Source organism: Trachinotus anak, unplaced genomic scaffold, assembly GCF_046630095.1.
Source record: "Trachinotus anak isolate AG129_WGS33_773 ecotype Australia unplaced genomic scaffold, CSIRO_AGI_Tana_v1 ptg000020l, whole genome shotgun sequence".
In the NCBI taxonomy this organism is placed as follows: domain Eukaryota; kingdom Metazoa; phylum Chordata; class Actinopteri; order Carangiformes; family Carangidae; genus Trachinotus; species Trachinotus anak.
Genome location: NW_027273871.1, coordinates 5,160,614 through 5,185,000, shown reverse-complemented (window position 1 = coordinate 5,185,000; position 24,387 = coordinate 5,160,614). Strand labels below are relative to the sequence as shown.

The 24,387-nt window shown below is 39.5% G+C and overlaps 2 protein-coding genes across 3 annotated transcripts in view; one reads left to right on the top strand and one right to left on the bottom strand.

Moving 5' to 3' along the window:
• Positions 1–1,517, top strand: part of LOC139637589 (aquaporin-11-like) — a 4,979-nt gene extending 3,462 nt beyond the window's left edge. The window contains exon 3 of the mRNA XM_071506405.1: positions 1–1,517. This exon is cut by the window's left edge and continues 260 nt beyond it. The gene's annotated coding sequence lies outside the window, so the exon portion shown is untranslated.
• A 1,688-nt stretch (positions 1,518–3,205) lies between these two features.
• rsf1b.1 (remodeling and spacing factor 1b, tandem duplicate 1) lies at positions 3,206–23,984 on the bottom strand. 2 transcript variants are annotated; one of them, XR_011694591.1, is made up of 17 exons: positions 23,806–23,984; positions 21,551–21,642; positions 20,844–20,936; positions 19,392–19,597; positions 19,119–19,246; positions 16,158–18,829; positions 15,234–15,515; positions 13,615–13,719; positions 13,444–13,523; positions 12,869–12,923; positions 12,674–12,786; positions 11,388–11,455; positions 10,773–10,986; positions 10,452–10,675; positions 8,845–9,024; positions 3,942–7,890; positions 3,206–3,533 (listed from the first exon to the last, which is right to left on the bottom strand). XR_011694591.1 is itself a non-coding variant. In XM_071506064.1 (16 exons), exons 1-16 carry the CDS (start codon positions 23,957–23,959, stop codon positions 7,337–7,339), a joined length of 5,220 nt encoding a protein of 1,739 aa, XP_071362165.1. In that variant the 5' UTR covers positions 23,960–23,984; the 3' UTR covers positions 3,206–7,336. The 2 variants fall into 2 exon arrangements, 1 of the variants encoding a protein (XP_071362165.1); XM_071506064.1 differs by having other exon boundaries at positions 3,206–7,890.
• Between the last annotated feature and the right edge of the window lie 403 nt (positions 23,985–24,387).

Sequence of the window (24,387 nt, the reverse complement as noted above, 5' to 3'; positions counted from 1 at the left end):
TGTCTGTTGCTCTGCAGGTTTACCACATATCGGAGCGAACAGCACTTGTACTGATGTTTTCCCCACTTTCAGTAACCTAATTATGTAGCTAACACGTAGCACGCGGTAACAGGCAAAGTGCTCAAATCAAAGATGGAACCGCCTGGTGTTTTCAGTGATGACTTTACCAATCAAATTACAAATTATTGACGCCACAATATCAGTCAGAACCAAAAGTACATGCCAAGGATATATGCTGCTTTCTTATTAATTCAGTCCAACTTTAAATTTCTTATAGTTTTCATGACAGATTTAAGGATATTTGAGCTAAATGCACCTCTGCTTAAGTTTTGCCAAATGTTCTTCATATGAAGACTGTGAGAAGCACAACACTAAAGAAGTTTATGTAACCAAGTGTTACTGTTGAAATGAAGCGTTTCTTGTTCTGAGATTGTGACTCACTGCTACCATCACTACTCTACATGAAACTGCACCAAATGGAAAACAACATGAAGACAGCTGGAAAAACTCAGGTTGCAAAACATGAAAATATTAAAACTTGAAATGCATAAAGCTTAACCAAAGTATAACTAAAGGACGCAGAGTAAAAGAAGAATTTAAGTGGTTTTTAAAAGCAGATCAGCGGGAAATTATAGGCCACTTAAATTTGTCATTTTCTCTATGCAGTTTGGTGCATTAGGAGCATCAGAAGTTTCAGTTAATATCTTCTCTTTTGCAAGCAAAGTGCTTCCAGATGTATTTGTATTATTTCTGTCAGTGCCATTAATGGGAAGCTCTTTTATTTTCTCTGCATATAAGTTAACATAACACAAAATAAATGTGGGGTGGAACAGCACAAATGTTTTAAGGTTTAGTTCATCTAAGTTTGGTTTTGGGTGTAGGTATTTTGCACAATTGTCAAAGCTTTACACTTTCAGATGCCTGTAATTGCACCAAATATATATTTTTTAGTGCACTTAATATGTAAACACGAGTTAAAGAAAACTGGTTTTCACTGTGGAATCTGTGATGTTGACACTGATACAGTTCTCCCCTTTTTCCCTCTTAAGTTCAGCTGACCAAAGCTTTTACTGTTGAATGTTTGTTTTCCTGCATAAATCATGTTTTACATTATGTTCTCCTCCAGCTGATAATTTACTGTTTATCCTTAATATTGACAAATGGCTTTAAGGTATAAGTATATTTGCAATTTATTTTATTTTTTCTCTTCAGCTGGATTGTTTTTGTCAGAGCTACAGAAACTTCCATTTCTCTGTGAATCAAGGACATTTAATAATTTACATCTTTAAATACCTCTAGAGTCTGGATGGTCATAATAATTTCTGTTTCTGAGACTTGATGATTATTTTAAGAATGTGAATAAACACTGATTTTCTCTCACCTTTCTGACTCAGTGTCTCTCAGCAAAATGTACAGTATTTTTTTAGATTTTGTGTCAGGTTGTAATTTAAATGCATTTCTGAAATCTGCTGTTATTTTCAATATAGCGATATTTTGATTAAAAACATGCCTCTGTATGAATGTCATTTCTTGTGTTTACACCACTTGGTTTATACTGAAAAATTACCATCAATTTGAATCGTTCTACAAAGAGGTTTCTTACTACTTTTCCTATTTTCCCTCCCAGTCTTTGGCATTAATCTTTAAAAATAACTCACAAACATAATTTCATTTTTTAAAAGGTTCAGTCAATTCCTGTGGACTATTTTCAGCAGTGGATTAATAAACATTTGGTTCTCTGATGTGCTTCAATAGTTTTTGGACAACAATGGAGCTAGATGGCACGGAGGAATGAGATACTGTACATCAGGCTTTTGACTACACAGACAACTTCATCAAATAAAACTGTATTAAATGGACAGGACTCATAATTACTTGACATGCATGATATTGACCAGGGCTGCACAGTTTTGTTGCAGTCCTCCAGGAGGATAATCCCAAATAGGAAAAGCTCATAAAATCCTGTTCACCTTTGGAGCACCTGTTAGTTTGGCCTATGTGGTATCTGTTACGTAACTTGACCTTTGTGCCCCCCTCCTCATGTTGACTGACTCAACAAAATACCAAACTCATTCTGCAGCACAGATAACATTCAACACATAAACAACAAGAGACTGACTCCACATGAGTAACAGGGATATGTCAAGAGGTTGTTGAAGTCAAGGTGAGCCTGAACTCCACAGGGAGCTGCAGCTTCACTGATGCATGATGGGAATTCACTGTACAGATGCTGAATTTCAAACATTACTCTTACATACTTCACCGTCACTACTATGATAAATACACAGCATTGTCACTGTGGGCATGTTAGCACAGGCACATATTGATGTTAGCATGCTAACTAGCTCAAACCAAAGCTGTGCCTATTTTAATTAAGATAATAAACATATCTATATAATAACTTAAACCTGTTCTTTTAAAAAAAAATTGAACATTACTTAGCTTAGCTTAAAACCACTATTTCCAAGTACACACACAAAGCTGCTAGCATCTGTAGACAAACAATAAACAAAGATAAACAAGTTGTGTTTTTCAGTGTACAAGTATTTTTTAGGATATATACATGGATGTATTATTATAAGTCTTAGAAATAATACATCCATGAATAGTATTTTTTACACCCTTTTGATATGTTGACAGCTTTCTTCTGTGTTTGACTCATGATGATTTAAAAAGGTTTTATTGATAGTTTTCTTATTCATTAACTTGTAACTGTTAATTTATATTTTGTTGGGATATTTTGTGGCATAAAAAATATTTTGTTGTTCAGTTTTAAAAATTGGTGGATATTCTATTGAACATTTAGGTTTTCTGCCTCTTGTTAGAATTTAATGCTAAAATAGTTACCCTTGATTGCTTAATTTTTGTAACCACAGCATATTAACATTGTGCCAACCAACCCTATAACATCAGCTGATGAACTTAATGGGGCTCGCTGGTACAAATGCACAGGACTTATTTTTTAATTTAAGATGTAGATTTTACACCCTAGTGACGATTTGACAGGTGTCATCTATTGTTGGCCAACAAAAACAAATCCACCATTTTTTTTCACAATTAATAAGAATGGATTTCTTCTACATAAATCTCAGTCTTACACATTCATGCACTTAAAGATTTGTTGAATGTTCGGTATCACTGGTGGCCAAAGGACCGGATGATCGTTGCAACTCCACATCAAGAGTCACACAAGGCAACAGTGACATGAGGATTAAAACCCATTTTATTATGACAAATGTACAAGATCAGATTCATAAGAAATAACAGTAAAGTTAACAAAAATGTAAGGAGCAGACAAAACACCAACAACCAGTCTACTAGGGTCTATACACAGTGGACAGGGTGTCTTTCCTCCCAGATTCATCATGAGGTAAATAGGAAACTCTGTTAACACTTCAGTCATTGGCACCATTGACTTCCTCTCTTAACCCCATCGCAGCCTTTTATTTCGCTCCTCTCTCCGTTCCTGTGCAGGTCTTGCTACTGGTTATTTCATAACCATGAGATAACATATTAATACATTCTCCTAATCTCTGTGGAGAGGATAAAATGGGGTTACTTAACAGCACACAGACATCCACATTCCTGTACTCTGACTCAAACCACCAGAACACACACTTCTATTAGAAGAATTGGGTTTTGCAATATATTCTGTCCAACTAATCTAAAAGCTAAATATTGTGTATAGAAGCCTATGTTGTTTGCACTGCAAGCAGCACATATAGGTTTTGTCTTGGAAGTCATGTTTTGGCCATAGCCAGTATCAAAATGGTATGATAAATAGAGTGGTTTATCCTCTGTGAAGACCATGCTGAGACTAATTTACAAAATATTTTACATTTCCTCTCTTTGATCAGCTGTCCTACATTATTTTCTATGATAAATTCCCATCTCCCCAAGTTTTTCTGTAACATGCCTTTAGTAGGGCAGCGCATGCTTACCAATGCAGTTTCACTGCAAATGATGAGATATCCTGCGGGGTCTACTTCATGAGTCCTTCAGCACTAAAGCAACAGGTCAGGAGAAAACAGACACCCTTAAAACATGCCGAAGTTTTCTGGTTTTGTTACAAAAAATGTTGTGCCAATATTAGTTCCCTACAAAAGAAAACTATTAGAAACTCATGCAATCCCAAAGAATTGCCCGATATATTTTTCCATGATTAAAAAAATGCCTCTAAATATATTACAGCAAAAACTACAGATATACACACAGACTGGTTCCAGCAGAGGTCAGTGAAGTCATTGGTTTGTTTTTCTTTTTCTGTCCATTCCCCCATCCAAAAACTGCATCCTGATGCTTCATAACTAATTATTCCATTGAGGTGTTTTATTTTTCACAATCTTGATCTAGGCTGAGGTCTTTAAGGTTGGTGGTGTACTGCAACCTGACCCAAGCGTCAACTCAAGATTATGAAAATAGAGGATTTGAATAGAAACATAGATTTTGTACATAGGGACATCTGGGGGGTGTAGAATAAAAAACAAAAATGAAAATAAAATAGGCTTGTTGTGGAGCTGAGTGTTATTTTAGTTAATAAAAGCCAGGGGTCTGCAGGTTTTTGAACCTTCTATGAAGGACAATGTACAAAGAAAATAAGACACTTTACATTTTAGACAAAGACAACAACAAATAAATGTTAAGATATACAAAAAATACATCATTATTAAAAAAAAAAAAAAAAAAAAAAATCACAAACGTTAACATAGATGTAATAAGAGGAAACTAGTCTAGATCTCAAGATTAGGAGGGACAACAGAGTTTTACTTGTGATTTTCCCCAAACAAACTGGGAGCTCACCACTGATACTGATGGCAGCGCACAGTTAAAATAATTGTATGTTTACAATATACAAAAGCTACACTATCACTCAACAAAAAAGTTCAAGGGGGGGGCCGAGAAGTGAAGGCTGGTCAATTGGTTGGTCACATATATACATTCACACCTTCAAATGATGCAAGGGGTTGAATATATATGTATAACACTTTAAAATTCAGGGTAGAAAACTGGGAACAACGTGCTTGTTTTTCCATTTACAATAACCAGCACACACACCAATATCTGACCAGCAATATCCCAGCCGGGGTGTGTGATGGGTTAGCTTATCAAATATGTGATCCAAGTGGACCTGATCATCCTGTGTCCCCCCCCCCCAAAAAAAGATTAATAAATAGTCTCATCTAAAGCTTTTGAAAATTAAAGGAAATCAAGCCAGAATAGTTTAAAGCCTAGTTTGACATTTTAGGAATTTTCCTTCTGGAGGAGAATACGATGAGAAGATCGATACCACTCTCATTACATCCTGTTATATAAGAAGCTGCAGTATGTTAATGTTATCTCCTCTGTTAAATCTGTACAAAAGTGCAAGTTTAAAAACAACAAGAAGTGACTGCTAACTGACATTTTTACACTTCAGAGGAGCTGGGTGCTGATTTTTTTCACCCTAGAACAGGAGAAAAGATGGTATCAAGTTTCCAAGCTACAGATGTTGTGGCAAAAATATCAGAAAACTGTTTTTAACAATTGAACAGTGTTCAACAAATACTTTTTGGACTCCGCAAAAGAACCAACATCAAATGTGATTAAAACAAAATAAAAGCAGTTTGGTTGTTATTTAGTTTGTGTGTTACTGGTAAAACTCATTTAAAAGACTAAAAACAGAAGAGAACAGTGATTTGGATCATTGGGCTGAATGGGTGATATACACTGTTTGTGTGTATGTTGTTTCATTTGGTAACAAACCAAGTGACCAATAAAATACGTAACATAACAAAAGTATCTATTTAAGGCTGTTTTATCTGGGGTGACTACAATGTTACCAATAGGGCAAACACCTTAATGTGTGAACTCTCCTAAGTTGAAATAATGGGTGTTTTTCTTTTTCTTCCCATTCCCATACCCAGTACCCATAGTTAATGAAAGCAGATGGCAAAAATCTGATGCCAAGTGGGTCTGATTCCCACTGCAATTTGACTATTTGCCAAGTACTGTTGTCGTTATTTGTTTTAACGCGGCAGAATTTAGTTTTACTTTTGACTGAAGTGGGGTATATTCTACAGCATAAATTTTAAAAGTCCGACTTTTGAGGAAAAATTTAAGATTAAACATCTCAGTGCTCACCAGCCCCAGGATATTTATTAAAAGACAAACAGCCGGTAAAAATAATTGCACATTTTAAGTAAAAGGTTCTCCAGGGAAAAAAAAAATCACTAACTGCTAAGTTAGCTTATCAAATAAGCTGCTTTTTGGTACCTGGTCAAGAGCATCAGGATCTGTAGCGGAAAGGTCTACTACACATAAAAGTCATCTTGACAAATGCGGTAAAATTGGACTGTCTCTGTATCAGACCAAACTGATGGGGAACAATGGGGAAGGAGTTGGATTATCACCTGTATTAAAGGTAAAAAAAAAAAAAAGGGCATCATCTCATTAGCTGTTGCTAATGTATTTTTTGTGGCACAATCCAGCAATACAGGGTTTCATCCTGTAAATCAGCTTCAGTTTGCCACCTAGTTAGCATAGCAAGTCAAAGCCACAGGAGCCAGAGAATCAGACTGGTTCTCTCTGGTCCTGCTGTGTCTGCTCTGACCAGTAGAAAGGTTCTCCCTTGTACCAAAACAAAAGTAAAATCAGTCACTGTGCTAAGCTAAGCTAAGCTAACCTAACCGGCTGCTGCCTGGAGCTTCATATTTAACACAGACATGTGAGTGGTAGCAATCTTCTCATCTAACACTGGCAGAAAGCCAATCAAAATGTCAAACCCTTCAGGGATAAAATGTAAAACCAAGATTCATTTTTGATGCCCACAACTTTATGTCAATCATGGAATGCCTTGCTTTACTCCCATAAAATATTAAGTCCAAGTCATTCAAATAAACAACAAATCTTCAACTATTTTCTGCACAGTAAACAAGTTCAGTGCCAATTTTCCCTACATGTAGATAAGTAACGGAGCAAAACTTGAATGTGACAAGAAAAAAAAAAGAAAAAGAGAAAAGGAGACATGAGAAATGATGAGTGACACACTTCTAGAGGAAGGAGGTGGTTTGGCAGTGGAGCTGGATGATGTGGGTGGTTTGCAGGTAAAGTGATTATTACCAAATGAATGAGACGTGACAAGTTGGTGCCCTTATTCATTATTGTACAATCCCACAGCGACAGCATTAGACTGGTGACAGCTCCAGTTCTGACTGTAACAGAGATTGTTGAGAATCAAGCTCCAGATGACACAAGTAAAAAGGACGACAAGGAAGTGTTGGTGGGGGAGGGAATAATAAAGTTAAGCAATATAAAAATACAATACCACAAAAAATGAAACAGTACACCATTTTGTTTTTTACAATTGTTCATTATTGCAGACGTAGTCCACCAGGTCTGTGACTCCTAACAGGTCGTCTTCGTCATCGTCCTGCGTCGCCATCTCCTGGCCAACCAGACCATTGGGTGCGATGGCGGCGGCTGGTGTGGCGCTGATGTTTTTGGGCGGCTCAATATGTGGGATGAGGCCTGGAGCGGCGGGGGCAGCAGGCCGGCTGATTAGGCCCTCCAGGCTCTTTACTGGGCTCTGTCCGTTGGTAGGTGGCGTCTCCACCACACTGCTGTCCAATGGATTTGTTCCCTTTGACTCTTCCTCTGCTTTCTTCTCCTTTGGTTTCTCCTCCTCCTCCTCCTCGTCATCGTCCGAGTCGATGCGGTTCACCCGTTTACGGATGGGACGATCCTCCTCTGACGAGTCGTCCGAGTCATCGTCCGAGTCGTCGTCTTCAGATGCTCTCCTGCGTTTTAGTGCGAGACGTCTGCGTTGCTGACGCGAGTCTTCCTCCGAGGAGTCGACTCTCCTCTTCACCCTCCGATCCCTCGACTCCTCCTCAGAGTCTCTAGAGAAACTCGCTGGAAGAAGAAAACAAAGAAGAAATCATTAGCTGTCAGTGGTTCTGTAAAACACATCTGTGTGATTCTCCCCCTCCTCTCTGTGAGTTGTTTTTCCTCAACTCACAGAAATATTTTACTAGATCTTAAATGATGAAACTAAATCATTGTAATTTTCAGCTTTGTTACATGTACTAGTTTAATGTGTAACTATATCTGTATGTAGCTTTGTTTTATTACCAAAAAGGGCAATAACCTCTGTCAATATATGATCAGACTGATCTGCTATAAAATGTCATGGAGATTTTTATTTGGAGTTTCAGGGGCTGTGAGGAGTGGGTTAACTTTCTCCTCATGACAGTTTGGTTTGGTAACCTGACAACAGCCGAGGACAAAATAATAAAGAGTACATTTATAAAAACATCTGCTTATTTTGTGTTTTTTTTAACTCAACAGATTGACTTTCCAACAAGAAATATTAACAGTCATATAAAACAAACATGTCTGCCGCTCAGTAATCCAAAGGTTCAAAAAAAAAAAAAGAAAAAAAAGAAAAAAGGTTGCCATCATGTATTCTCATACACGTCTGTAAGGAGACCCCCAACTGTTCACCTGTGAGCGTCCATCCTGGAGGATGTTTAAGGCTTGTTTCAGACAAGTAGTGACTCAGTTCAGAGGTTTCATGTCAAGAGGATCTGAAGGTCTCTGTCCATGGTGCTGAAATGGTTCATTTTATTTTCATGATTTTTAAGCAAGAAGCTAAATTAATTATTCTGTAAGGATTTTGTGTCTTTGAGAAAAGGCAAGGCTGGTCGTATCTTGGGGGGGTTTTCCATGAGACTAGAGGGACGGGATATTTTATTTTCATGCCAGTACAGGATCATTTTATAAAACAACCAAACTATTATTATTATTATTATTATTATTACTATCATATAGCCAGTTCTAATAGTGTGCAGTGTGTTTCTGACTTACCGTCGCTCTCTGAGCTGTCCTGGCGACGTCTGGGTTTCATTTTTGCCCGGTTGGTTTCTGCCTGAGATCCTTCAGACTCCGACGTCTCACAGTAGTTCACCCGCTTCTTCTGACTCCGCCGAGACCGCCGTCGGCTCATATCAAGATCACTGTCGCTGAACTCACTGGAGCCTTCAGTCACTGCACACACACAAAAAAATGATCATGGGTTACAAATGTGAGGACACTTCTGGCCAAAGAGACATCACACTTTCAACAGACAACACTTTCAAGAGTTGACAAGTGTTTCAAAGAGAAAATTTTAAGAATTCTCAAAACGGACAATATTTTGTGCAGCTATTTAAAACCTGTAGACTAGACCTTATTGAGGTTTAAATCCCCTCACAGAATTGCAGAGCTAGATTTATCTGCAGATTGTTTTCTTGATTAAGTCTGTAGAGTGTCCAAAATGTGTTTAAAAATGGCCATTTATAGTTTTACAGAGCCCAAAGTGATGTCTTAAAATTGTTTGGTCTGACTAATGCAAAACTAAAAGATATTCAGTCTGCAATGATATAAAACAGAGAACAGCAGGAAGCCCTTGAATTAGAGAAGCTGGAGAAGCTGTTTGAATATTTTCATAATAAATTACTTGAACAACCAGTTGATTGTTGAAAATTTTATCTGTTCATTTTTTATAGTTTTAGCTCTAATTTATCTGTTTGGCCAGATTAGTGCAACAGAACTGCAACGGTCAGATGCCAAGAAAACAGTGGTGTGTTTTGTTAGGAGGGAGTAACTAAGGGCTGGTTTATGGTCTCTCAGAACTAGTTCATAAGACGCGCTGTCCGACCGCATCAGAAATCAAATGTGTTTCAGACGTCCACAATGGGAGGGGGAGTGAAAAGCTGGTCGTGATAAGAGAGATGAAGATGCAATATAGTTTAAAAATGGGGACAATGCTGCATGTTTTCAGACAGTCTCTCCAGACAGACACTCACAGTGTTGCACTCAGCTGCTCATATTAAAAGTGACAGTTGTAGTTGTGTAACAAGAGAGAGGAACAATGTCTGGCTCCTCTCTCACCTCTGGCTGAGGTGCTGGCAGCTGTCCAATCACAGTGTGAAGTGGGTGTGAATGTTGGACCCTGGGTTTTGGAAAATTACAGAAATGGGCAGACACGCATCCAACAATCTGAGATTGGAAAAGGTGTCTGGGGGACGAATGGGTTTCTGATGCTATTCATCCTTTCAGTCACGAGTCATGACAGTTCTGTAAACTGTGCCAAGGCCTCAGCTGTCACTGGTGCAGAGGCAACACATCATCTCTGGTTACGAGGGATGACGCTGTGGGAGTTGGGAGTTGTTCAGTCTGTCCCTGAAAATCCATCAGAAAATTTGTCCACGAGCTTGAAAATAAAACCTAGATTTTATTTATTGGCCATATGGTCCAGCGCTCCTTTAAAGTGCACAGAAATAGATGTTTCCAGCTGGTTTCTGCAGTTACCTTCTATCTGTCTGTATCTATATATATTAACTAATATCTACAACAAACAGGGGACAGTGAAAACAGTGTAAAAACAGACATATTCAGCTAAAACAGGGACTAGACAAAGAAAACCCATGTACCAATTTCATCTTCTTCATCTTCATCTGTCTCTTCTTCTTCATCATCCGAGTACCCTCTTGGTCTCCGTCGCTTTCGGGAGCTTCGTCGTCGTTTCGTTGGCTTCCTGCTCCGCGAAGACTTACGATGCTTCCCGCTGCCGTTGCTGCCAAAGTCGCTGTCGTTGGAGTCCGCCTCCGTTTCGCCCTCCGATTCGTTTTCTGATACTACAAACTCTTCTTCTGAGCTGCACGGAAGAACAAACAAAAACATACATGTAAATAAATGTAAACACATCTTTGAAAGTCAAACTCTACCGTCAGCGTAGTTGTGTCTATTCTTACCTTTCACTGAGGCGAAACTCTTCCTCGCTCTCCTCCTCGTCCACAGTGCTGTCGCTGTCCAGGTCATTGAGTCGCCGGCGTTTCTTCTTGCGCTGACCAGCGCTGGGTCTTGGTGGGCGGCCGTTCTCCTTACCCTCCTCTGCTTGAAGGATGGCGGACATATCCTTTCCTCTGTGACCCGTGATGTTGGCCATGTCTTTACCTCGACCAGCTCCTGTAGACAATTAACACCGTTCATCAACACCTTAATTACAGAAAATCTTCTCACATCTTCAAGGAACAGTTTGACATTTTGGGAAATATGCTAATTCATTTTCTTGCTGAGATCTTTGTATGCTAAATATGAAGCTATAGCCAGCAGCCAGTTAGCTTAGCTTAGCATACAGACTGATACAAGGGGAAACAGCTAGCCTCACTCTGCCTATCAGCATCTCTAAAGCTCAATAATTAACTCATCCTGTCCTGTTTGATTAAAATGTACAAAAATTGAGTCAAAATGACAAGTTTCAGTCCTTCAGGGGTTTAGTGTCTCTCCACAACATAGCATAGTTCCTCAAATATATAACTATCGCTTAAAATCATTTTTAACAGAGTAAGAACTCATTTCTTTTTTACCTCCGCCTTCTGCTTCTTTGATGTCTTCTTCAATCGCCTCCTCGATTGCCTCATCAAATTCATCAAATCTGTAAAATTGACAATAGCACAAACAAGAATCACATTTCACGAGTGGTTGAGCACATTTTACTTCTACAGTTCATCAGCTGTTTCCTGCCAAGAGAAAAACATGAGCATAAGAAACTCTAGTATCTGCGACGGCTGAATCGCTCCAAGTGAAAAGAAAACGGAGCACATTTTATAAGCACTGGATAAAAACAAGGTTCATTAAACTTGTCAGATCCGATAGTAGACAGGAAACAGTCACCCCCTGCAGGAGGAACGATGTGTGTTATGGATCATGTTAACTGACGACTTTCTCCTGAATGTCTCAGTGGATGTTTGGCAGATGTTTACAACAGAAAGACAATATCTAACTGTAGATAAACACATGCAAACATATCTAACACGACAGTGCATTATATTATTTATATCACTGTATGAATTGAAACACTATCTTACTACTGTGTTGTTATTCTTTTGGTGCAACAGGAAAAGAAAGTAATTTTAAAGGGTTATGACACTGCATTTTCCATAATTTGGGGTCTCTGGGGGGTGTAAACAGGAAATATAATGTTGCAGTTTGTTATTTAGTTGTGGGGTAAAACTTAACCCTGTTTTTTTGTTTATATTTTGGCAAATTGGCACCATTTAAAGTATACCGAATTAGCTATTAGCAATTGTTGTTTGCAGTAAAAATACAGACAACTATCAACAAATTACTTTGACACTGAAGAAAACTTTAAAACAGGATGTTTCTCAGGCAAGTTCTGGAGATAGAAGCAGTGTCTTTTTTTTATGATTTCTCAGCCGGTTTATAGATAGATAGATGACTTTATTAATCCCTGGAGGGAAATTAAAATGTCATAGCAGCTGAGTGAAAGTACATTTATGTAGGTTTAATCACGATGGACATCACAGATAATGATATCCTCTGTAAATGTCACAGTGAATGTAGAAATATGTCTGTGTTTTAAGATTTGAGTTGAGACTACAAGGAGTGTAATTTTTGATGCAAAGTGCAGCAAGCAAGTATTAATGGTTTTGAAAACCACTAGTTTAAGATATTGTAATGTATATATTGTTTATAATCTCTGTCTCTGTGTTGTCTGCTGTAACATGTGAACTTCAACAGGAATAAAAAAAAGTCTAATCTTACGAGAACCACTGAATCGTACAAGAATGACACCAAGAGAATAATTTACTTATTAAATATTATGTATGCAAATATGTCTCTGTGCAAGGACCTGTAGCTGATGGTTTTCTTCGCCCTCGTTGACCTTCGACCCCAGCTCCTACTTCGCTTTGTTTCTTTCTTCTCTTTGATTATGATCTCTGGCTTTTCTTCCTCTACCTCCACCTAAGACAGTGAGAGTTTGTCACTGATGGTGGAAACACCAACTGGTGGATATTTTTCTGTCTCATTTCAGAACTGTACTTACTGTGGGCTCGATGATGTTTTCAACACTGATTCCAACATAAATTAGACGCTCTTTCCTGGAAGAGATGATACACATGAAGAAGACTGAGTGCTTCATTTCACTGTCAATAAGTAAAACACCCTAACCTGAATAAATATACTGTCTAGGGTTTGTTGTTAAAATACTTAACATATTTCTTTTAACTTTTAATGTGAAGGAGCAATTTCACGGTAAAACTGGTGATTTGAATCATCTAAATCTACAGGGAGTGGACAGAATAATCAGAACATTACAATATGAAGAAATCCAACCATATATTTTGGCCTACAACAGTGGTTCTCAACCCTGTGGGCTCAAAGTTCACTTGTTACCTCAAATCACAGGTTATGAATGAGGAATTTGTCTTTTACAGAGTCTAATTTGAACATGGTAAAAGAAGTGGCAGCAAAACACAAACAGCCCAACAATTACTTTTACAATGTACAAACTCCATGCATTAAAATAGAGTTAGTGTTACTACTACAGCTCTTAAAAGAGGGGCAGCTCTTCCTCCTTCAGTTTTGATGATGCACATGATAAAGCACAAAATGTCTCACCTTCTCTCAGCCCGTTCCTTCTTCTTCAAAGCAGCGTCGAGGTTCTGGAGCTGCTCATCTAGTTTGTCGCAGAGCTGCTTCTACAGTAGGTAAGAATGATTCAAATATTAAAGCCATGTTCACATTTCATTTAAATTCTCTTGAATATTTGGTGCTCAGTCTGGTACGCACATGTTGACAGGGTGGACAGAACCATTCTCCATCGGGGATGATCATGAGGGGAGGCCTCAGGCAGGCTGTGTGGTAGCCGCTGTCACACGAATCACACAGTAAGATCTGCAAAGCAGATGTGGACAGATGTTAACAGCAAACCTTAAGTAGTTCCTTACTGAGTTCCTCCCTGGAGGCTTACCCCAGTGTGATCCAAACCTGTGGTGCATTTGTGCCCGATGGGAAAACAGGTTCTGCAGTGCTCTTTGCCTCAGAGCTGAGATGCCATTTTTTATTTAAAAGGAAAAGTATTCTACTTGATTTGATGCGTTCTATGTGATCCATTTTTATTTGATTTGATTTATTTATGTGTTTTAGTAATTTTTTCCTATTTTTTCTTTTTTTTTAAATTATTATTTCATTTTTAACATGTTTTTACGTTAATTTTTTAATGTGAAGGACTGAGTGTATGCAACTGATTTGTGCTATACAATTAAGTTTATTATTATTATCAAGCTTATTAACACATAAAAAAAGTAAATTCCCATATTAAAATCTTTTGACAACATCTGAAATGTTCATCAACAATTCCAATTCAAAATGCTTTATTGTTCCAGTTGCGAACAACACATGGAGCCAAGTTGCTGAATTCATCCAAAATTAACCAAGAAACCATCTGTATTGATTTAGGCTGCAGAATGTATTATCTGTTTTCTCAGAACTGTTATATTCAGCATCTGTTTGCAGTTAACGGTGAACATCACAGTCTGAAACTCTTTGACCAGATGTTTGTTGGTGAAATGCAGCTAACTTCTAACTACGGTAACTGCAGCACCTGCATGACTTCTCACTAAACCGTGGAACTGCTCCATCTGTGAGTCACATAACTTTGTTTATGGAGAAAAATAATTGGACTTTTACTCCTGGAATCAAAGACGCCAAAAATAGCTCCTTCCACTCTGCAACTCCATTAGCCCGCCTGCCAACAATGTTACAGTCAGTGTAAAAAATCCTTCTGTACGTGTATTACTTCTAATTTCAAATGTTGAGCTCCATGTGAAACCACTGGTTGCGCTGCAAAAATACTGCGAGACTGCAAGACTGAAAATTTGGAAAACTCAACTGCCTTGTATATAATAGTATAATAGATAATTGTGTTGTTGCCCCACAAAGTCACATCAGTACAAATCTTAAAATCAATTTGTTTTGTTCGACTTTCTCTTGAATGTAAAACTTTTACTGTGTGGGTTTTAGATTTATTTCTCTTCATTTTATTTTATATATTGTTTTCTCTGTCTCTTCCATCTTCCCTTTCCTTCCTCCTCTGAGGCACTATGTGTAGGGGTGCGTGTGTTTGAATAAGTGTGTTTGAAGAAAGTTGAGGTGAAGGTGGTTGTTGACGTAAGTGAATGTTGAAAGAGTGGAGTGGAATAATTGGTGGGGTTGGAGATGAGGACAGGGAAGGGAAATTTACAGATAGCAGGTTTTGGATTTCTATTCAGTAGAATATAAAAGGAAAAATTGTGACAACTAAAATGTGTGTATTTGTTTAATCTTGCCAAATAGACAGTTGAAAAAAAAAAGTGTGAAATACAGTTTTGTCTGAATATGAGCTGTAGTGAGATCCTGCAGGTACCCACCAGCTCAGGGTGATTTGGAAGACCACAATGTTTGCAGGGATCGTCATTTGGAGGTAGGTCGTCGTCTGAGGATGTTGAGGAGTCCGAGCTCCGTCTTTCTCGGTTCCGGTTCCGCCTCTTTCTGCTCCGCTCGACCTTGTAGTCTTCGTCGCTGTCATCCTCTTCCTCGCTGTCCTCCTCCTCACTGGATTCCTCGTCGCTGTTGTCTTCCTCATCTTCAGAGCCTTTCTTTTTACGGCGCGTTCGAGTGTTGGACCACCGAACCTTCCGCCTCTTTCTCCCCTTTAAACAAACACAACATGTTCAGCTCAGTGAATCTTATCTGCTTTACAGCTTAAGTTGATTACAACCATTCCCCAATTCACGCAGCTGGCAGTGTAATTTTTTTAACCTTCCAGGGACCCTTTGGTTTCAGTAGGCGATCAGAGTCGACTCACAGAGGCTTAAAACTTGCTCAACATAGCGAGTGCGTCACGACTGAAACACACGTTCACACTGGTTTTTGCAAATGTTGGTGTTTTTAATGGTGTTAAAACTGCAAAACAAGAAATTTGTAAAACTGTGAATGAAAGGCAGTGGGCAAAATAATAGAAACACCTGTAAATACAATGCAATAGCACCAAAAACTACATCCACCAAAATGAGCATGTTTTATCCAGGTGTACCTAACAAACTCGCATCTGTTCCATATCTCTGCCATAGAAATTAGTCAGGAGATAAAAAATAGTTTTATGAGTGAAATAAATCTCTGAGAGACATATTTGTTTTTTGGATAGAAGCACTGAGCTTTAACATTTAATTCTGGAAATGTTCTTCAAAATGTTTCAAAAGTGAAAATATGGCTGCATGTTTTAGGAAATAACTTTATTTTCTACCTTCAAAGCTGTTTTTAAAGGCATTTTGCCTCCTGGTAACCTGTCTTACCTTAGGTTTGGGCTGACCCTCCTGATCTGCCTTCTTCTCTCTTGGTTTCTTCTGAACAACCTTCACCTCTTCCTCCTCCTCCTCCTCCTCGTCCTTTTCTTTCTCGGCCTTGTTGTCCTCACGTTTCTCAGCCGGTGGAGCCGCCTGCGATTTCTCCATCTTCCTGTCCTGGATCTCTACCGCTTTCTGCGTCGGTTTAGAGATCCTTGGCGATCTTCGGAGAGATCTCCCCGTGTTCGTGTCCGACTCTGAATCTCCTTGTCTCTCCTCCCTCTGAAGCTCAGCTTTCCTTCGATGGGCCGGCCGCTTCGCTTTCCGACAAACAACCTCCACCTTGGCGTCTGCTGGAGCTTCGCCACCGTTTGCCACCTCTTTTTTTGTTGCAGAGTCCTCGTCTTCACTTTTGCTTTTACTTTCCTTGTCAGTGGGTTTATCGGAGGACAGTTCTTTCCTGGGCTCTTCCGGCTTGTTGCTTTCTGTTGAGGATTCGGCGTCAGTGTTTTTGGGACCAGATTCGTCCGTTTTAGTTGAGGCTTCGTTCTCTTTATGAGCTTGTTTCTCCTTCTTTGCTTTATCAGTGTTTGAGAGTTTATCTACTGTAGGGTCCTCTTTACTTTCTTTGTCTTGACACAGGTGCTTCTCACTGTCGTTTGCAAGTTTTTCATTGTCTGTGTCTTTTTCACTTCCCTTGTCGTCATCTTTATTACTCTCTGATGATGGAAGCTTTGCTTCGATTTCTTCAGGCTGTTTTTCTGTCACCTTTTCCTTTTCTTTATTGGCTTTATTGTCAGTTTCTTCAGAGATATTCTCAGCTGGACTGGATGATTTATCTTTCCCTTCAGATGTTTCCTCTGTCGCCTTGTGTTCAACAGAGTTCGTCTCAGTTTTGTCATCCTCTTGTGGCTTTGTCAGATCCTGTTTAACGGCCACTGCCTCTGCCTCCATGGGCCCTGACGTTAAGTCACTTATCTTGGTAACATCATGGATTGTATTGTCTTCACAGTTGACACTTTTCTTTATATCCTCAGGCTTTTCCGTCTTCTCAGGCTTTTCCGAGGTCACATCGTCTTTTTCTGGAGTCGTCTCTGTGTCTTTTATGTTATCAGGCGTCTCAGTAGGTTTACATGGTTCGGATTTATCTACCTTTTTAACAACAGAAGACTCCTCTCTCTCCTCAGTGTTGGGTGCTTCCTCTGATTTCTCACTGGCTGATGGTTTGTCTGCTTTTTTAATGACTGTAGAAGTTTGACTGACGTCTTGAGTATCATCACTGTCTTTTACTGTTTCTGTCTTCTCAATCACAGATGGCGATACAGTGTTTTCACAGTCATCAGATTTCTCTGGAAGACCTTCGCCTGCAGGCTGCGTCTCTGTTGTTTTAATGACTCCTGGCTTCTTTTTCACTGCGGAGTCATCGGATTCCTCCACATTAGCATCAGATGTTTCTGCTTCTTTAGCATCTTTGTCACTGACTTCTGGTTTCTTCATGTCTGAAACAGCCCCTGCCGCCTTCGTTTCTTCAGTCTGACTTGACTCTGATGCGTTCACGTCCACACAGGCTGGTTTTTCCCCTGATTCTTTTGATTCAGCTTCTTTGGATGTAACTTCATGATTTAAATTGAGGTTTTCTGACTCATCGGTTGTTAACGTTTTATCAGGTTCCTTCAATGTGGTCGTCTTGTCTACAGTACAGGACTCTTCTGTATTGGCTGGTTCCTCTTTGTTTTTTTCAGACTTTTCATGATTAGAAGACGTCTCAAGAGCATTATTTACATCTTTAGACGGAGGCGGTGACTCTGCTTTTGGTGGCGGCGGAGACTCGTGTGCTTCCTTCTTTTCTGTTGCTGCAGTTTTTTCCTTTTCTACCTGCAAGGCTGAGTTTTTCTTTTCCGAGTCTGTTTGGTGTGACGTGACCGCCTCTGTGATCATCTGTTCACTACAAGCTTCATCCTTTTTATCTTTCACATCCTCCTTGTCCGTGGATGGGGAGTCATTTTCTCTCACTTCTACAGATTTACCTGTAGCTGGTTCAGTCGGCTGCTCTTTGTCAACGGTTGTGTCCTTTAGTGACTCGCTCAGTGGACTCTGGAGGTCTTTCTCTGACGCAGGCTTAATTTCACCATTAACATGATCATTTACGCTCTGTGTTTTCTTTGTCTGATCAGCAGTCGCCTCAGCTTTAGGACCATCTTTGACCTGAGAGACAGATGGATTTTGAACTATGATTCCACTGTTTTTTTCAAAGTCTTCACTAAATTTCATTCCTCTTTTTTTCAGGGGGATTTTGGCCTGCTGGTCATTCTTCAGAGCCTGTTGGATCTCCTCTGCACTGTTCCTCTTGGCCTCCTCTCCTTTCTCTGTCTTCACTGATAAACACAGTGTTTCAGAGGCGGCTTCACTTGTTGCTGTACTTGTTTTAGTGTCTGACACCTCCATTGGCTCCTCTTTGATGTTCTGAGCTTTTGTACTGATGTTTTCTGAATGGAGCTCTGCTTCAGTTTTGCCCTCGACGATGCCGTTCAGGGATGATTTGGCCTGAGACGCCTCTGGTTTCAAGTTATCTTTCTGTGTTACTTTCTCATTGTTCTCAGTCTTTGGTGAGACTGGGCGGGCAGCCTTGCTGGAGTCCTCGCTGTCTTCATCTGATGTTACGTCCTTCTTTTTAACATCACCTGTGATACAAATAAAAGATCAAATGAAGAAGATCAAGGGTGGAAATCTTTGGGAATCTCTTGGTGTCACAATTTGATTCAATCATTTTTTGAACCAAACCATTTTCTCATGTTTTAAAAACATTTAATTGCATTATGAAGCAAAAAATAGCACTTAAGCTAGCTAGTGTTTATCTTTTTTATTATAAAAAGTTCCAGGTCATAACTTGAAGATCTGACACATTAAGTTGTAGGATCGAAAACTCTTGAAAAGCAAAAAAATACACTTTAAAAGTCCAACTTTTACCACCTTCTGCTTTGTCTTCATCCTCTTCACTGTCAGGTTTGGTTTCCCGTTTTAGCTCGTCTTTTTTCAACAGCTCAGGGTCAATTTGTGTCTTGAGCAGAGCCACAACCTCAGCCAAGTCGTTTCTATCTCTGCAGGGAGAAAAGTGAGGAAGAATAAAGGCGAGTAAATAACACAGTGTACCTGCTTTTATTGAGAGCATTGCCATTTAAATTTCATTTCATTTCACAGCCTGCAGCGGATTTCTTTCCATGAAAAGATCCTTTGCCTGTTTACCTGACGATGCACTTCCATGATGACCCGTCTATGTCGTCCTGCTCCTCCACGTAAACGCGCACGTTGTTGTCCTGGTCCAGCTGAAACCAGTACATCTGTCCGTCTTTGTCTCGGCCAATTGGCTGCAGGCGCATCTTATCTGGGTCCTCCTCATTGATGGCAGTTTTGAACTTTACGTTTTCATCAAACTGACTCTCACATAAATACTGCAGAGAAAAGAGAGGCACAGATGTTTCGTAATTCCACACCAGCTATCACAAGATGTACTGTGCATAATTATCTTTGTTAGTTTGGGTAAAAATGCATCGTACTCGAGTTGTGGGAATGAAAATAAAACTATAGGAACTGTCAAAAACATTCATTAACAGTCCAGAGAATAAACATTTAGCCAGTTAAACCCAGTATGCTCACTGGTTTATTTGTATTTCTACAAGCAAACACAGTATTACTCATTTGATTAAGTTAAACACATGTTGCTGTTTGGAAACCTGGCTGCTCACATCTGGAGGCAGGATGGTTTACCACAACTACTCACTAGGTTTGCGTGTGAAATTCTTTTAAGTTCTTAGTACCCGCTCAAACTAGTGATTTTTTTAATTTGCATGAAAGCGACGGCCCTGCAGATATTTTTTTATTTACTGTGTTTGGCATTAAGTTCCACAAAATATCACGTTTCAGTTGATGTTTTGGATTTTGCATGGTGTCTGTATCCAACCCATCTGCAACCGATGATCCAACATCACCGACACCCACTTCACATAGTGACTGGTCAGCTGTGTGGAGCTGGGGTTGAGTTTCTCACTAACTCTTTCTTCTTTCCTTACACAACTATTTCTGTCACTTTTCCTGTGAACAACCAAGTGCCACGCCACAGATTTTCCTCCAGGAGAGACATTTACAGACCATCACGTCCCCCCTTCCTCTTCACGACGACCGGCCTTTCACTTCGCCTTTCAGCGTGGCTGTTAGGACGTGGTTGAACAACACGTCTTATAAACTAATTCTGAGTGAGCACGTCCCCCCCCTAACGCCATCCAGTGTCTGAGCTGCACAATATCAGCCCCCCATCATCAGCACTGATGTATTTTAAGTCACTGCCTTGTTCACGTATTTTGCAGAGCAGCAAGCTCTGCAAAATACAGCACATTGCTGTATTGGGACTTTTTTTTGCTTCACTGTGGTAATTCTGAGGGCTAAATACAGTGCTCTATATTATAAATAGGAAGTGATTTCAGACTCATCTATAAATGGAATTCAACCATCAATATCATGGACAACACTTGTGGTTTTCCTACTATGACACATCAAAACATCTGCTGTGAAAAAGGCTCATTAGTTGCTCTAAAATAATAAACTCTTTCCATTTTTTTTTCTGTGAAGCTGTAATAAAACAAAGCAACTACTACGGCGGGGTGAGGAGACCAGGCTTCCATTGTTAAAGCACGAACTTACTTTAAGTATCCCCGTCTTGCACTCCATCGTCATCTCCTTGTACCCTTTCTGTTCGAGTTCCCAGGCCCATGTTGTGTTGAACTCCTGACATACCTGCAACAAAAACAAGAACTCACATAATTAATTTTACAAATGTACTGATTAATGTTTTGTAGCGCATCACACGGACTGACACATTTATTACGCTTGAACCGTCAACATTTCGGGCTGAAAATGAAGTAACTTGTTGTATTAACATCATTTCATAGTAGAATATATCAGAATAACAACTCAGCAGTTACCACAGTTAAATCAACACCTTTCTGACAGCTCAAGAAAAAGCTGCACATCACAGACATCACAGTTAGATGTCGTCTCCACGGGGTGAAGAGAAATTATGACCAATTTCATAAACACATGCTTGAGTGATACATTAATTGTAAGCAGGGTTTTAATAGACAGTCTGAGTGTCTGAATGTGATTTCAGATACTTTCCCACTGGTTTAAAAGCTGCACTAATCAATATTTTTCATATTATCAATGGATCAAATGGCTAATGTGAAAGGTGGCTTTTAGTGATGAACCCACAGAGAATCAGCACCTGACTCTGCAGTTCCCCTCAGCTCTATGGACGGTTCTGGCCTCTTTTACATCCTTGTTTTGGTTTTGCCTGAACACCAGTTTTCTCCGCTGCAGTGCTTTCATATGTGTATGAAAGAACCATTTACCTTGACGAGATACTTCTCCCATCTGTCTGCTGACACCGACTTGCCGATCTTCCTCAGCAGCTTGACGTGAAGATCAACCAGCAGCTTCGGGACTGAGGGAAGATTCGACAGACAAAGTGATCAGTGTCTAAAACTGTTTTTAAAGATACAACTTGGGATGTGTCGAGCACCGTCTGACATATAATAAGAAACACTGTCAGATATCAGACTTGGTGGCTGTGACCTCAGTAGGTAACGTCTCATGCTTGGTGGCTACACTGTTTCCTACACACACCAGATTTTTATACATATTGTAGTTGCAATGATCTTCACCCTTCACCCAGACCTGAAATACTACTTTTTTGTTGGTTTTGTTTCTGTGCCAGAGCATCTAAAAAAACATATACAAATACAGATGTAAAACAAAATACAACAGCAATGCAAAAAAAATAAATAAATACAGTCATATCATACAGTTTTCCCGACCCTTCTAAAATAAACCCACCACTCAGCTCCTTAGCTTAATATCCCAGTGAGTCGGTTTGTGTCCTTTCATAAAGGAACAACAAAGTCCATAATACCAATAATAGTAATAATACTTATTATTATCATATTACTATAAACAACACAAAAAGGGCAATTTCACAACACAGGAATTTTCTTCCCTATCCACACCACAGAGGACCAGGTCTAGATCAAAAACCACCACATGTACATTGAGAAAATCTGGACTGCATTAATAAGGAGAGTTTAAAGACTGTTTAAAAACAGTATCAGATTTGTGAAACCTTTATTCTATTGGAGAAAACAATCAAACAAAGCAATTTCACTGATTTTTCCCCCCTATCTAAACCACATCAGACCAGGTCTAGATAAAAAAACCATGATATCTTTACTTGTTAAGTCTGGACCACATTAACCCCGGAAAGCCAGTGAGTGTTTACCATACAGTTTCAGATTTGTGAACCCTTTTTCCTCTACTGGGGAAAACACAAAACACAAATACTGTTGTGATTTTGTGTTTTTTATCCAATCACATCAGCACATTAGACGAGGTTTAGCTCAAAAACAACTATACATAGTTGTCAAATCTGGACTAGATTACCAAGGAGAGCGTAAAGACCTTTACTTTAATCGTGAAAACAAAACAAACCAACCAAAAAACAACACACACACACACACACACACACACACACACAAAGGGCAATTTGGCAGCTCTTTATCTCACATCATACTGGATAGAAAAACCAACTACTGCACAGAAAAAGGATGATCTCACATTATCCACACCACATTGGACCTGGTCTAGATCAAACACCACTGTACCTATACTTGTTTAGTCTGGAGCCTATTAACCCAGAGCTGCTGCAGTCTGTTTACAGCCCAGTTTCAAATTTCCGAAACCTGCTTCACTTCAGTATCTGTGTGAGATTATTTGAACGGAGCAGATGTCAATGTGAGGTGAAAATTATTGGACACTTGGCGCCTGCGCAAAGCAACAACTGTATAAAAAAAAATAGTCAAGTCAAACACAAAAAAGCAGGTCAAACGGAAGTTCACCGACTTTAACCTAATATCCGTTTAAAAAAAGCTTAATCTGTGGAATATACGTGCCAACAAAAGTATGGAAATAACGCAAGTGTGCACGAAAGAGTTAGTAAATGCACAGCGAGCCATAAATGTGTATTATTCACTGACAAAGTTGTGTTTTCGGTGACAAAATACGTTTTGTTTTGAAAGGTTGCACCGGATGTCCCCGTTGTTGCAGGCGACTTGACAGAAGCAGTGCGAAACACTACATGACAAAATGTTTTAACTGTAAATAAAGTGCACAATTTCGTGGCTGTCGGGAACACGGACACCTCTACCCGTTGAGGATCGATATCCAGCATGTGTTGCATGAATTATCAGCACCTTTGCCGCCTCCCAGACCCCGTTTCCTCCGCACATTTGTGTCCTGTGTTGTGTTACGAGGAGCGTTACAGTGGCAGATAAAGGCAGCTTGGAAAAAATTAAGCCCAATTCAAAAGCTAAAAAGTGACAGAAAACCTCGATTAATTCGGCACCTTCACACTCGGATGAGCGTTTAATTACGCGCAGACGCGTTTTCCACTTCGAAGAGCAGCTCTGAGGCGCGGTGAACTCACATTTAAGTGAAGAAGGAGGATAGAAAACCACACAATAACACACAACTAGCTAACATAGCTGCTAGGCTGCTAGCACGGTACCATTATCATTACAGCGACGGGGAGGTCCAGGGGCTGTTTCCGCCCTACCTGAGGATGTGTCCTGCAGATATCTCTCCAGCTGAGGAAAGGTGAGCTCCGGTAAGTCCAGCAAGGCTCCGTACCGTTCGAGGAAGGAGCAAATCACGGCGTAATTCGGACACAAACCAGGGGAAGAACTCGCCGTTGCCGCCGAAGCAGCCATCTTTTCCACACCACTGTCAAGCTAGCCGGAATCAATCTAACTGCTTCCGGTGTTAACAAAATAAAACGTCGGACAAAAGAAAAACAAATACAATAAATAAATAATGGAAAAGCATCCAGAATGCTACAAGTTAAGTTAAAAAGGAAATTTCACTCACATTTACTCCTCATAGACTTAAGCGTGTTAATTAGTCAGTGTAGTAAAAACAGAAACAAGTACCTCAAAACTGTGCTCAAGTGCAGTTCTTGAGTAAATGTACTAAGTTAATTTACACTGCTAAGATAATACAGATATCAGAGATCCTCTCATTGTCTGTACTATTATTGCCTCCAGATGTGGTTCATGTGGAGTTTGGGTCCATAGAAGCTGCAGTATTTGTTTTAAATTGTATTCAATCTATTTACATAATTTATGCATTATCCTGCATT

What these genes read in the sequence shown, in the direction of transcription:
- rsf1b.1 (XM_071506064.1), bottom strand. Translation starts at nt 23,959, where the DNA reads ATGGCTGCTTCGGCGGCAACGGCGAGTTCTTCCCCTGGTTTGTGTCCG. An exon ending in GCAAGACGGGGATACTTAAA is followed by an intron (nt 19,598 to 20,843) that starts GTAAGTTCGTGC and finishes TTTTCTCTGCAG; the next exon opens with TATTTATGTGAGAGTCAGTT. An exon ending in TCATGGAAGTGCATCGTCAG is followed by an intron (nt 19,247 to 19,391) that starts GTAAACAGGCAA and finishes TTCTCCCTGCAG; the next exon opens with AGATAGAAACGACTTGGCTG.